Source organism: Dasypus novemcinctus, unplaced genomic scaffold, assembly GCF_030445035.2.
Source record: "Dasypus novemcinctus isolate mDasNov1 unplaced genomic scaffold, mDasNov1.1.hap2 scaffold_69, whole genome shotgun sequence".
Lineage (NCBI taxonomy): Eukaryota > Metazoa > Chordata > Mammalia > Cingulata > Dasypodidae > Dasypus > Dasypus novemcinctus.
The window spans coordinates 2843046-2857359 of NW_026688628.1; the positions used below are offsets into that span (position 1 = coordinate 2843046).

The window sequence follows — 14314 nt, forward strand, 5'->3', positions numbered from 1 at the left end:
ATCCCACTGATTATTAATTTGTACTTGTAATGAATTTTCTAATTGGATTGGACTAGAGTCACAAATTATGAAAGAGGAACCATTAAAGATTTCAGATAACAAGGAGATAATATGTAATTAACCCTCATATTCTGAAGACAAGGCCATTTATTTTGCTTTAGACCCAATTGCTCTTAAAATATGAATTGACTTTATTTTATCTTATTTATTTACACACTTCCAAATTACTTGTAAAAGAACAAAAAGCTTACTTTTTGGCTCCAGAGCTTCCTCATTGCATTTTTCACCTCTGCATTTCTGAGTGTGTAGATTAAAGGGTTTAACATGGGTGTGATCATCGTATAAAATACAGCCACTGCTTTATCAATGGGAAAGGTGCCCGTGGGCCGAAGGTATATAAACATACAGGGCACAAAAAGTAAGATGACCACGGTAATATGTGAGGCACAGGTAGAGAGAGCCTTCCGCCGCCCTTCAGAGCTCTGAGTTCTGAGGGTGCAAAGGATGAGGACATAGGAGGTAATAAGAATAGAAAAAATGAGCGCACACATGAAGCCAGTGTTGGCAGCAACAAAGAGTCCTAGGATGTGAGTATCAATGCAGGAGAGTTTCAGCACAGGGTAAAAATCACAGAAGAAATGGTCAATGACATTGGGACCACAGAAAGATAACCACAGCATAAAAAGGATTTGAATCAGGGCATGAAGAAATCCCCCAGCCCAGGACACTGCCACCAAGAGACCACACATCTGCCAGTTCATTTTGATCATGTAGTGCAGGGGCCTGCAGATAGCCAGGTAGCGGTCATAGGCCATCACTGTGAGGAGAATGAGCTCAGCTCCACTGATTAAATGCTCCAAAAAGAGCTGAGTCATGCACCCATTGAAGGAGATAGTTTTCTTTTCAGCGAGTAAATCAAATATCATTTTGGGGGCTGTGATAGAAGAACAGGTAAAATCTACGAAGGATAAAAATGACAGAAAGAAATACATGGGGGTGCGGAGTGCTGGGCTGGTGGCAATGGTCACTACAATGAGTAGGTTGCCCACAAGGGTGAGAAAGTATGCGGTCGCCCCTCGGGCTGAAGTGTGGTTTGCTGACCTGGCGGGGGGCGGCGGCCGTGGTAGGCCTATTCCAAACCGCTGCCCCTGTAATAGGGTGGTTGGTCGGGCCCACCGCCACCCCTGAAGGAAGCTCGGCATGGGCGCAGAGTGCCCTCGGGTCTCCCCTTCTCAGCAGCCATGCTTCCGTGGCTGCCCCTCCTCCCAGATAGCGCCACACGATGCCTTCTTTCTCCCTGCGCAGGCGCAGGGCGGAAAATTCCAGTCTGCCCTTTTCCCCTCCCCCGATAGCAGCAACAGCCAGGCGTGGGCGGAAAAATCCAGTCTGCCCTTTTCCCTCCCCCCCCCGACAGCAGCAACAGCCAGGCGTGGACGGGAAACTCAAGTCTGCCCTCTACCCCAGCAACAGCAGCCACCAATCACTAAACCCTGCCACTTCCCCCAGCAACAGCGACAGCCAATCCCTAATCACCACCCCTCTCCCATCCAGTACCGCCCACTGACCTTTCTCTGGCAACCAATCAGAACAGGGCGTGGCTTCGACCAATCAGCCTTCCCCAGCCCCTATCAAACTGTCGCCTCTCCCTCAATAAAGTGGACTTGCGTGTTTACCTTGTCCCCGCGGTAGTTCTTCTGCCGTGTGCCCTCCAGTCCTGAGAGCCCCCGACAAGGGCCTGGCCTCCCTTGTCCCCAGTTCGTCGCCTGCTTCTCTGGGTGACCCCTTCGTCGCCGGCTTCGCCGGGCGACCCCTTCATCACCGGCTTCGCCGGGCGACCCCGTCAGCCAAACCGCGCAACCCCTTGTGAGACCGATCCCTCGTCTGCTGCCGGACCAACCCCTCATCCCAAGTGGGACTGACCCCTCGTCCAGAGCTGGACCGACCCCTTGTCCGCAGCCAGACCCCACCTCTACCGACCGAGCAAGCCGCCACAAAAGTAGATGAGTGTAAACACAACAAACAAGAGTTTCTGCATGTCTGGGTTCTGTGTCAGACCCAGCAGGATGAATTCTCTCACATTGTTCACTGTTCCATGAATCAAAGTTTGCATTTGGATAACTGATTTATCTGCAAATGGCACAGGGATTGCACTGGCATTAGAAAAATTTTGATCAAGGGAATAATATATCTGTCAGATAAAATGTTTTCCATATGATTGTTGGAAATGCTGAGCAGATAAATCATAAACTTAATGTTGGGTAAATTTTGAGTCATATATTGATTACATAGGTCAATTCTACATACACATGCACATACATACTGCTTTATGACTGATGACATTCCAGGCACCTTTCCTGAAATAATATATGACTGAAGGGTCATCCAGTCATTGCCATAGTATGTTCTCCCATGGAAAACAGCAATAAAAAAAGGACATGTCTTATAGAATAAAAATAAACAAAATAAATAGACTATACAATGAACACTAAGTTAAACCATGGACTCTAGTTCATAATACAATTATAAAAATCTGCTATCGTCTATTGTAACAACTGTCCCACACCAAGGCAATGGTTAATATTTGGATGGTATACTTATATACCATAAAATATCCTATATTTTATGCATGATTATTCTGTAAACCTACATCTTGTCTAATAAATTTAAAAAGAATGAAAAATGAATCTGTATTAGAGACTAAAATTCACAAGTCTGTTCTCATGTGTCTCTTCTATCATCACTCATGCTGCTAAGGCTAAGTTGCCAAACTTGTTTTAATTGATATTTATAACTTGTTTCAGGGTGCCTATAAAACATCAGGGTGAGTTTAACTTTGAAATTAGGAATGTTTAGTCGTATTGCAAATCAGCTGAACTGAATGAATATATGAAGCTACAATAGGATACATCCTGATAGATTTGTTACCTCAAGCGAGCGACATGGACTCACTATTGAATAAGACAAACATAAATTCTTTATTGACTTCCTCTGGAAGAAAGCTATCAGGAAGAAGATAAAACAGGCAGCATGATGCAATACAAAGGTATTTGATAATCTGGAATTCACTATTTGGGAAACTTCTGTCATATGTTGATTTCAGAAATTTTGCAAAAAAAAAAGTCAATTTAAGGAATTTATGAAACATTCTCTGGATCTATTTTAAAATGCAAACAGGCACTTCTTAGAAAAGAAAACAAAGGCACCAGGATTTATTAGATATGTGTATTCATTAGAATAGACAGTAGATGTTTTTGTATTCTGTATTCAAAGACTACCAGTAGCCATGTGATGCTGTGTATGGGACTTAGTCTTATTGAGCCTAACTTTTTTATATATATGTAATAAAGGAAAAAAAACAAAGAACAGAGAAATTGAAGTATATTTTAACCTAAGTAAAAATTTTTAACCTAAGCTAAATTACTAATACTTCCAAATTACTGGTAAAAGAACAAAAAAGGAGAAATCATGTATCAATACTTTTATCCCTGAAATACTAGCTTGCATAACACGAATTGAGTAAACAAATTAAATGAGAGAAAATAAGTGAACAAAGTAGTCACCAAGAAACTAGAAAAACAGTCAATTATATTAAGAAAATATTTGAAACAGAAATCAGTAAAACAGACAAAATATTAGTTGACAAATAATTTCAAAAGAACATCAGCTTATAAAATGCTAATAAAACTAATGAACACAGAAAAGATCAATGAGAAGGAAGTATGAACCAATCCCCAAAAGATGCTGATTTTAAATTATAATGTAGACCACTGACCATGTGGTGCAGCAGTGCTCAGAGATGTATTAACCAAGTGCAATGAATGTCCCATGATGATGGAGGAGGTTGTTGTTATGGGAGGAGTGAGGTGAGGGTGGTGGGAGGTATATGAGGACCTCATTTTTTTAAATGTAATATTAAAAAAAAATAAAGACAAAAAAAGGAAAAAATCCTAATTTTTAAAGTATTTTAAAGAATATTAGGTATAGTTTAGTGGAGGAAATAAAACTTTTTAAATAACTGATATATATTTTTCAAAACAAAGTAAGTCTTCTACTCATGCCAGTCTGAAAATTCAAATAAAATAAAAAGGAGAGTCGAGTGCCTTAAAATTTAAACCATAAATTAGTATAAAACAAAAAAAATGTAGAAATAGATATGAATTTAATCTCTCAATGGGGTAGAATACCCCTGGAGTTATACAAAAATAAAGTGGCATAAAAGAAAAAAAGTGATAGATTCAACTACATGTAGTCATGAAACTCACTGGAAAAATAGTTGCAACAAGTGTCACAGACAGCCATTATTCTAACAGAAATTTCTTTGAAAAACAATGAAAGGTCTTTACGAAGATACACTAAAATTAATGAAAAGGTAATCCTCAGGAAAAAATTAGACATCTAAAACTGCCTTCACTTCATATGTCATCAATATATGCAATTTTAAAATAATGAATATTTAATTGGCAAATTAGCAAACATTAATGAGTCCTATGTTATCCAATACTGTTGAGTATGTACTGATATAAAAGTTTCAGTATTCCTTATTTTCAGAATCTATACTAGAAAAATATATGGCCAAAACTTCACATACAGGTTGCATTTCACATTTTTTTAAGTAACAGAGGAAAAGTAAGACAAACCAAATGTCTACATAAAGGTGTACATTTAAATGCATTGTCATGTATGGTTATGAAGTATTAGGTGGACATTAAAGTGATTTGCAAGAAGATTAATGACATGGAAAGAGATTTTAATATCATGCTGAGTGGAAAAGGTAAATATATAATGACATATATAATGATACTAAGTCTAAAAAGACATATATACTTAGAACAGATCTAAAGAACATACACTAAATACCAATAGGCTTATCTGATTATGGGATTAAGGAAGATTATTGTTTCCTTTCATAAATTTTATGACATGATTTTCTGTGAGAATATTTTCCCTTTATATTCAGCAAGATAACTTAACAAAAGAAAGTTTTATTTACTTATCTCATGTCTGGGTCCATAATACTTCAAGTGAATGCTATTCTAAGTAGAATGGGTATGCTAGTCATTATTTATTTTTTAAAAAAACCCACTGTGACAGATGAAATAGATGTTTAAATATAAATTACCTGAAATTGAACTCTAGACTCACCTAGAGAGAAAAATACTAATTAGAATTCACTGATTATGCCTATCTCTCTGAATGCATTTGGGGAAGAAATAACAAGTTTATCCCATATTTGTAGAAAACAGATTCTGACCCATCACTACCTATTGCTTTGCAAGTTCAGCCATTTTTACCTTAAGTGTAGTGTTTCTGTACTTCATTAGTGACTTCAGAATGAATCTTTAGAGGGCTTCCTAAGTAAATCTCAGTTTGTGGGGTGTGTTTATCTTTGTTCTATAGGTTCACATCAACCAGTGAATGTAGGCCATCAGCCTCCCAGCTCAGATAAGAAGTTCTTGACTCAGAACTTCCCAAACTTTAGGCTTCAAAAAATGGATGGGGAGAAACCAAACCATTGAAAGACATCTTTTCCCAAACTTCCTTGCTGCACATGTCAGTATTATTTTCTTGGTGACCAGATAACGTATATAAAGAAAATCTCTTGATCTTTGCTATAACACGATTTAAAGACCGGAAAATAGCAAACTGTGTTAATGCAGAATAATTGGGAATTGCAAGTACCATGAACTCAGCAACAAATGACAGTTGTCCTGGAGTAGCAGGTCCCTGAGGTCTGCTTTTTTCAGTCTTTACTTTATAGAAAGCCTGTGATAGACTGGTGATAGCTCCTGTTTTCACTCAGAATCTGGATGGATAATGGGATAGCAATTTAGAAACAAAGAGCATTTATAATCTGTGGTTCATTGTGTTTAGGTGATATTGCAGGCTCAGTAATCCCCAGACTCTGTCCTCATGAATATTTTCATGAATGATTAAAGGCAAATATTTAAAGAATATTGCTCAAGCTGAAGAAGGAGTTAGGGATGCTCTGAACTTTCTATTCCCAGACGGTTAGAATTAGCAGCTGCATCCAAGTTGGCAGCAAACAAGTTTTCTCCTCTTCTCTCTTGTGGCTGTGGCATCTGTGATCAAGGGTGCTGGGCACAGAGCCTGCAGTGCTAGACTAGAAGCATCTTATGCCTGCAGCCTGGAAGTCACCCTAGAATCTGGAAAATAAGGCATAACAATTTAGTCATAGGTGAATGAGCAAGAGATTATTAGAATATATAAAACAATCTTATTGCTTGTCTCACAGAGTCATAGGGAGGATTAAAAAAAATAAAATGTGAAAATGCCTAGGCCATTAAAACTGCTATTCTACTGCTGATGCCCTGAGGATAGACACATGCAGGCTAGAGAACATGCTCCCTAATATTAACATTCTCGCATGCGGAAAGAGGAAATTGTTCAGAGTCCACAAAACTGCACCTCCAGGGCTGGGTCTTCTACTTAAGACTATCTGACCTTGGGCAAGGTTCATAGCTTCTTTATGCTTCATTTTTCACAATTGCAAAAAGGGGGTGAGAAGGAGACTATCTCATAGGACTGTTGTGGGTTTACAGGAGATCATACAGGCAATGTGTAGAATGATGTCTGACAAAGAATCATCCCTTTGTTGTCTGTTGTCCTCTTCTGCACATAACAGAGAGCTCATAGTGTAACAGTGCCTTGGTCCTGGCAAAAATGTTCTCAGCTCGTATGTGTAAGTAGTCTGCATTTCTCTTGTGGATGGTAGGATTGTGGGAAAATGCTGAAATTAGGAGAAAAACAAAGGCCAAGTTTAGAAGTATTCAGTAATTACTCACAAGTAATTATAATTCTGAAATCTTTCTAGGAGTCTTTGATCTACCCTATAAAATATGTAACAGTGAAGTTAAGATTCCTGGAAAAAATAGTAAGGGATAAATGAAATTAACTATCATTAAAACTACTATGTAATGAGCACTTTTATATATCAGCCAGTTTTTAAACTGTGGTATCTGTTCTGATTCTAATATCCCCATGATGAAGTTCTTATTATTTCTACTTTATATCAAAGCAAATGTGGCCATGGGCAAAACTAAGAATTAGTAGTGCTCAGATTAGAGTCCAGTGTGATTTGATTTCTAATCCTGAGCTCTGATCATAATGTTTTTGCATTTCATCAAAAACTGGTGCTGTGATGTGTCACCCTGGATGGGTGAGGAAGTGCTGATGCAGACCAGGTCTGGATTGTTTAGGAACTTTCTATCATCAGGGAAGGCAGGGTTTACTCCTCGGACATATCCGACGTTCAGCAGCTGAAGAGGGAAGAGGATGGAGAGAAGCAAATATCTCCTAACTGATACTTCTGCTGGAAACCTGCCTAAGCATGACCTAGTCTTCTTTGATTTTGTAATTTCTCTTTGACTGCAGGATGGAAAGAAGTCTAAGCAGAAGTCTCAACTTCTGAACAGGGACATCCTCTACATGAATGGGATACACTAAAATGCTAGATTAATTATACTTGAAAGGAATGAAATTGGATATGATTCTCAATTCTTCCACTTTTTAATCATATGACTTTCTGAATGACAATTAACTTATCAGGGCCTGTTAAAGAGACTTATATAAAATATTATTAGGAGAGATGCATATGAAAAAATCAAGCTAGTGTATTTTGCATAGAAAATGCTTAGAATATATTTTCCAAATTAAATTGAGAGAAATGTTTTCATGGCTGACATACTTATTGCTGTGACATTGTTGGTAAAAAATTTTTGACTTCTGGCCAATCCATGTCTTCTTAGGCAAGTATCTCAACTACTCTGTGTCTCAGTTTCCTCTTCTGAAGAGTACATGGTTGCAAAATAAATAGTTGTACAAGGAAAGAAGATAAGAATGACTTCATTCTACACATCAGAACCAATGCAAGCAAAGAGCCAGCGGACTTCATATGAAAGTAAAATTTGTGAAAGAAAAAATTGTCAAGCATACAGCAAGGATATCTTTAAAAAGAGAAAGTATGGATGTTTTCATTCATACAAAACTAACAAAATTCATTGCCAGCACACTCACGGAATAATATAGAAAAGGAGGCTTTAAGGGAAAGGGAAAGTGATTCTAGATGGAAATATGGATTTATAGAAGGAATGAAGGTCACCAGAAAAGATAACTACATGAGGTATAATTTTTATCACAATATATAGGCTAATTCAATATATGATTCACTATTAAAACAAAATAAACACAACCTAAATATCCTGATAACAGCAACCTTTTAATTAATGATTTTGAAAACTTAGGGGACCGGATTCCCATGATTCTTACTCTCAGTTGAATGATTTAAAATGCATGGATATAAACATTTCCTTTTGCATGAGTGGCTAAAAGTCAGTTTATCATAAAAGATATGGAGGAATAGATTAGCCTTTCTTCTCAGATGGAAGTTCACACATAGTGATAGTCTATGTTTCTGTGAAAAAGCCATTGAAAAATCATGCTCAGCCAGCCCCTCCCTGTAAAATATACCTAGAGGATAAAGAAGATAAACTCTGTAGGAATGAGGACTCCACTTCCATTCCCTCTCCCTCAGCCTCCAATGTGGCCTTCGTTGCAATCTTGCCAAGGATCATTTGAGTTGGTATAGTTCACTTGGCACTTTAGGTTCAGGTTGCTCCTGTACACAAGGAGATGATGATGGATAGGATGTGCACCCTCCATACCCACAGAAAGATCCACCATTAGAAAACTTTTTTGAGCAAAAAGTGTCCTTGAGGATCCATTGAAACACAATTATGTAGGGCATGGCTTTTGTTAGCCATGTTGTTTGGTTGGAGTTCTGTCTATATAAGAGAATGTCAGGAAAAACATTCTCATAAGACCAACTTCTAGTGAGAATTTCTAGCAATGGCTCCAAACAACTCTAACAACTTAAAAATTTCTAACATATCTAATTTTCATTGTCATACAAATAAGAAGAAAACAGGATTTTGTAATCCTCTCCATTGTTTTAATTTTAGAGCAAAAACTCTCATTAAACCTTAGCAGGACCCATAAATATTTTGAGGGTGCTCTGGTTATGGGAGTTAGAAGCAGAGTTTCTGAGGATTCAAGAAGTACCTTAAAAAAATTCAGTTGGAGCCCTTGAATATATTTTTCTCATTGGGCAGGAAGGCATGAAGGTGATATGGTTTTTGGTTATGATTATTGATGAGGAGGCTTGAGACTGAAATAATGATTCTATGATGGCCCTATGTTCCTAAAAAGTAGGATACATAGTCATCTGAGATGAGAGGAGAATTTGTGGGATAACGATTGCAGGACTTTGGTATAAAATTTGGAACTTATTCTAAGATGGACGTATAGAAGAGGGGACTGTCTAGAACAGCTATTCTAGTTCTCGTAACAAGAATACTGAATTCACAGTGGAGTTCATAATTGTTTTTGATATTCCCTAGAATATGATTGCATAATTTTCTTAAGCATTATCTTACATCTTTGGTTAAGGGGTAAAAAGCTGAGGTACAAATTTATACTTTAACTATTTCGGTTACTGTAGTGTATTATACTGAAGCAGTGAGAAGCTCTAATTAGGTGTGTTTTTGAGGGATTGCTGTTCATCCATTCTACACTATTACAGAATCAGGAAAACTTCAAAAGTTTATGCTAATCTGTACTCCTATTATTATCTATCAGTCTTTGTAGAGATAAACTTAGTCAATGAATTAAGCAGATTAAGCTGCATTTTGCAGTGATAACACATGAATCCTGAAATCTGAACGTCTTCACCTACTCAATTTTATTTCCAGCTTAAGCTAAATCTAGTTAGGGTTGTAAGAACCTCTAAGGAATTTGTTCTCTGGGCAGTTACTCAAAAATTCCCTGTGTGTATTCCTGCCAGCTTAATGCATGTCTTTCAGATTTGCTGCAGCAGGGAAAAAAGAATGCTGGAGTCAAGAATACTGGCTCCTAAATGTTTTTTTTCTGAGTGCAGAATACATCACTACCAAAATTTCTTCACATGGTCTCATTTAAATACAAAGGAGATAAAATTATGGTGAGAGCTCATGGAAATTTGGTGACCATCGAATGGGTTAATCACCATTGGGAAAACTAGTTTCTCACTTGGAATGAATTCTTTGTTAAACTATTGATTATTAATCTGTATGCAAAACATACTTAACATAATATTTTGTTATTGTAATGGAGTAGTTTGTACTAATTCACTTCATTTGAAGATATTAATAGAAGTGAAGTCACTAAGATCAGCAGGACTTCTGCCCTGGACCTGGACAGTCTTCTCTAATCTGGACTCTTTCATTTAGAATTGCAATATAAGTGTCAACATCTCAAATAATTTCCATTTCATTGTACTGAAACTGGTTTGCAGGTTTTTTTCTCCTATTCAAATTTTAAAGTGTAGAATCTCTGGCTTTCAGATATCATCAACTTTCTGCAGCTTTTGTTCCTATCAGTAAAGGTACAAAAGGTGCTGTGTAGACTGTTTTTGATAGAAAAAGGCTTTGCAAATATCTTCTAACTGGGAATTGAACATGGATCCTCTGTGGCTGTACCTGGAAGAACTTAATATACATCCATAACTAAGGGAAGATAAAATGATTTATTCTTGGATTTGGCCAGATTAATAAAAATGATACTCTTTCTAATGGTGAAATACATCAGCATTAATTTTGGAGTGAGTCCTGCTTGAATGACTTTCTCTCATTTTTGCAATCCCATATATTTCAGGTACTTGGCACCATTCATGATAATAAGTCTACTCTTACTTCAACAGTTTGGATTAAAATTATGCATTTTTAACAAAATGTCTATATCAGGGGATATTCAATCTCATAAAGTTCAAGATATTGGTTGTCCAGTCCAACATGATCTTTTGTACACATATTTTATTTTCTTTCTATATTATATGTAAAATCAATGATGGTCCTGTTTTCTTTTTATTTCCACCCTTAAAATCTCATCCTTGGGATGCTGGAAACAATTTCTTGAATGAATACCTATGCAAATATGCAATTATAAACACATATGCACACAGACACCCATGTCTTCTAAAAAAAATTCAAATAAGTGCAGGCATTGCAAAATATCTATCCATTTAGGTTCTTCCAACAATATGAAAATAGTTGGCACAGATATTTAAACTCTTCTGACATATTCACCTAATTTAAATGTCACATAATAAAACTGACTAACAATATTAATAAAACAGCAATAAAAGCATTTTGGAGATAATTTGTCCCTAGAGCTTTACTCAATAACAAATGGATATTTAATTTATATGTATGAATTTCAAAAGTTATTTTTCAAATTTTTAATTCAATCACTCAATACAGGTTTGGGTGCAAAAATGTGTTTAAATTTACTGGTAAATTTGTAGGAAAGTAGGGCTTGAAGATGGTTGTATTAAATTATCAGGTATATAACAGCCAGTCTTGGATCATGCAGTCTACTATTCCAGGTCATCAAACATTGTGATGGCTCTTTTATCAAGGAAGGAATACTAGTTTCCTCTCAATTCTTACTGTCATTTATTCCTTTACTGGATTATTCCAGATTCTCTATAATCATATTATTTCCTCATTAGAGTTTTAAATTCTTCAATTCATTGTATATATTATGAAGAAATCTCAAATTGTTTAATTGCTTCCCAAAACCAAAATAATTATTTAACTTTAATAATTTTACTCCTTTATCTATTTCTGAACCATTCCCTAACAAATGTTTCACAAATTTTCACTGCATTCATGATAAGCTGCAACAAAAAAATGAAGCAATGAAGTAAATAAGGGTTTCTAAGATCTCAAATTCCACTATTCACTCAACAAAAAATTAATTTTTTTCTAATACGTTATGACCTCAGTCTTACCCACAGAATTACATTTGTGTAAAAATAAATGTAGGTAGTAAATAAGAAGGATATAATTCTATTAGCAAGGTTTGAAGGTACTGAAATTTCTGACACACACATTTGTGTACCTTCATATAATTCCTCTGGGACAGAAGAGGTAAACTGAAACTAACATGTTACTTAGGGTTATAAATCCATGGGTTCTAAATGCATTTAATATGTTTCATGTTTGCCACAGAATTCAGAAATAGAGTTTGCCACTAAGAAAGTAAATTAAACTCATAAGAATAGAGATGTTTGCCAGTATCAAATTTTACTAGATGTTAAAAAGATGAGGCAACTGTGAGACACAGGCAGAACATGAAATCCGTGACTATCAGTGCAGATGCCCAGGTTTTCATTACCACATAAATTTGGACTATGGTCTAGGATGAACAAATGAAGTTACCAAACATATGGGAGGGTCATTATCTTAAAAACAGTTCAGTATTTAGGGGTAGAGAGCATCTCCATTTTATACTACAGCAATTATACTATAGCAATTATATAGCTGGGAATGACATGTATAAGCAGATCATACATGTGTCTGCTAATTCCAATACCTTTCCCATAAGCAACATAGAGAAGCTGGTGTATCACTCTAAATACATTCCATATATAAGAATTTCATTAGAAACCACAATTAGGAGATCTCATTAGAATATTTTTTTAAAAAGCTTACATAATTTTTTCTCTCTAAATGTGTCTCCAAGGCTGGAAAGATTATCCACAGAACCAGCTGATAAATATTTTCCTTCTCAGTCACTCAAAGGAATGTGCAGATGCAGACTGGTAGGTATTTTAGACTTCAGATGATGGCATTTATTCTCTTTACTCTCAACAAAACAGATAAAAGTTGAGTCAAGGACATTGCACATATTGTTAGAAAATCATTTCAGCAGTTAGAAAGTTGATGAAGATGCTTGTGTCCCAATGACACCAAACAAAATGCTAATCCAGTAAAATAAACTATCCTAATATTGTTTCACCAATTCTTAGTAGAAAAAGAAGTTGTATTGGTTAGAACTTGAAAAACATGCTCTTAAATCTAATCCATTCCTGTGAGTGTGAATCCATTGCATGTATGACTCTGATGAGGTTGCTTCATTTAAAGTATGTGTGTGGGCCAGCTCAATCTAGATAGGTCCTAATCCCATTCTTGTCTTTTGTGTATGGAATGAATTCAGACATGAGAGAGAGGAACCTGCAGGAGGAAAGGAGCTGATACCAGAAGAGTAAGGAAAGTCTAGGAAAAACCACCGTGTGCCTTGCAATGTGACAAGCTAAGGACTCCAAAACCCTGGCTTGATTTGGACATTGTTTAAGCCTCAAAACTATAACTTGTGAAATTCCTTTTGTTTAAACTGAACCATTGCATTGATATGTTCATGAGCAGCCTAGGAAACTAAGACAGATCTTAGTACTGAAACAGTGGGGTATTCCTATTACAAATACCAAAAATGTGGAAATAATTTTGGAATTTGTTAAGGAGTAGAGGCTGGAAAAAATGTGAGATGATTGATGTAAAAGCTTGCTTTTCTTTGAAAAGACTGTGGGTAGAAATATGGATAATAAAGATACTTCTGATAAAGAGTTAGAAGGAAATGATGAATTTTTTTAAGGTATGGACTATAGTTTAGTAGTAAGATTTTTTATTTTTTATATTTTTTATTTTTATTAAAATGTCTTTTTTTAAAGATACACAGATCACAAAAAATGTTACATTAAAAAATGTAAGAGGTTCCCACATACCCCAACCCCAACTCCCCCACTCCTCCCATATCAACAACCTCTTTCATCATTGTGGCACATTCATTGCATTTGGTGAACACATTTTGGAGCACTGCTGCACCGCATGGATTATAGTTTATATTGTTGTTTACACTCTTCCCTAGAAGGTATTGCTAACTGGAAGAAAGGTGATCCTTGTTTTATGGTGACTGAGAAATTTTCAAAATTATGTTCTGATGTGGGATGGAAGGCAGAACTTGAAAGTGATGAACTTGGATATATTGCAAGGGATATTTATAAGCAAAATATTGAAAGTGCAACCTGATTCCTCCTGGCAGATTTTATTGAAATGAAAGAAGACAGGGATAAGCTGAGAAATGAATTCTTAAGGACACACACAGAAATTGATGATTTAGAAAAACAACAGAAATTGATGATTTAGAAAATTCTGAGTTTCCAGAAAGTGAATCCCCAGAGAATTGTGCTCCAACTGAGAGTTAAACTGAACATGAATCCAGTCCGCAATTTCTGTGGAAGTCAGAATTGGAAATTCAGTTATCTAGGAAGAATCCATGGAAGGTATTTTGTCTGATGGTCTGGACTCCTGGGAACTACATGTGTAACTACAATTTTTTTCCACAATTGTATAAATGGAACTATTGCCAGCCTGAAAAATGGGACAGAAGATGGACAGATTAAAGGAAAAATCACTTCAAG

At 36.3% G+C, this 14314-nt stretch overlaps 1 protein-coding gene across 1 annotated transcript; it reads right to left on the reverse strand.

Annotated features, from left to right (window-relative positions):
* Positions 1-195: 195 nt before the first annotated feature.
* LOC131277859 (olfactory receptor 4C5-like) lies at positions 196-10684 on the reverse strand. Its single transcript, XM_071213669.1, has 3 exons — positions 10675-10684; positions 1993-2085; positions 196-1075 (listed from the first exon to the last, which is right to left on the reverse strand). Exons 1-3 carry the CDS (start codon positions 10682-10684, stop codon positions 225-227), a joined length of 954 nt encoding a protein of 317 aa, XP_071069770.1. The 3' UTR covers positions 196-224.
* Between the last annotated feature and the right edge of the window lie 3630 nt (positions 10685-14314).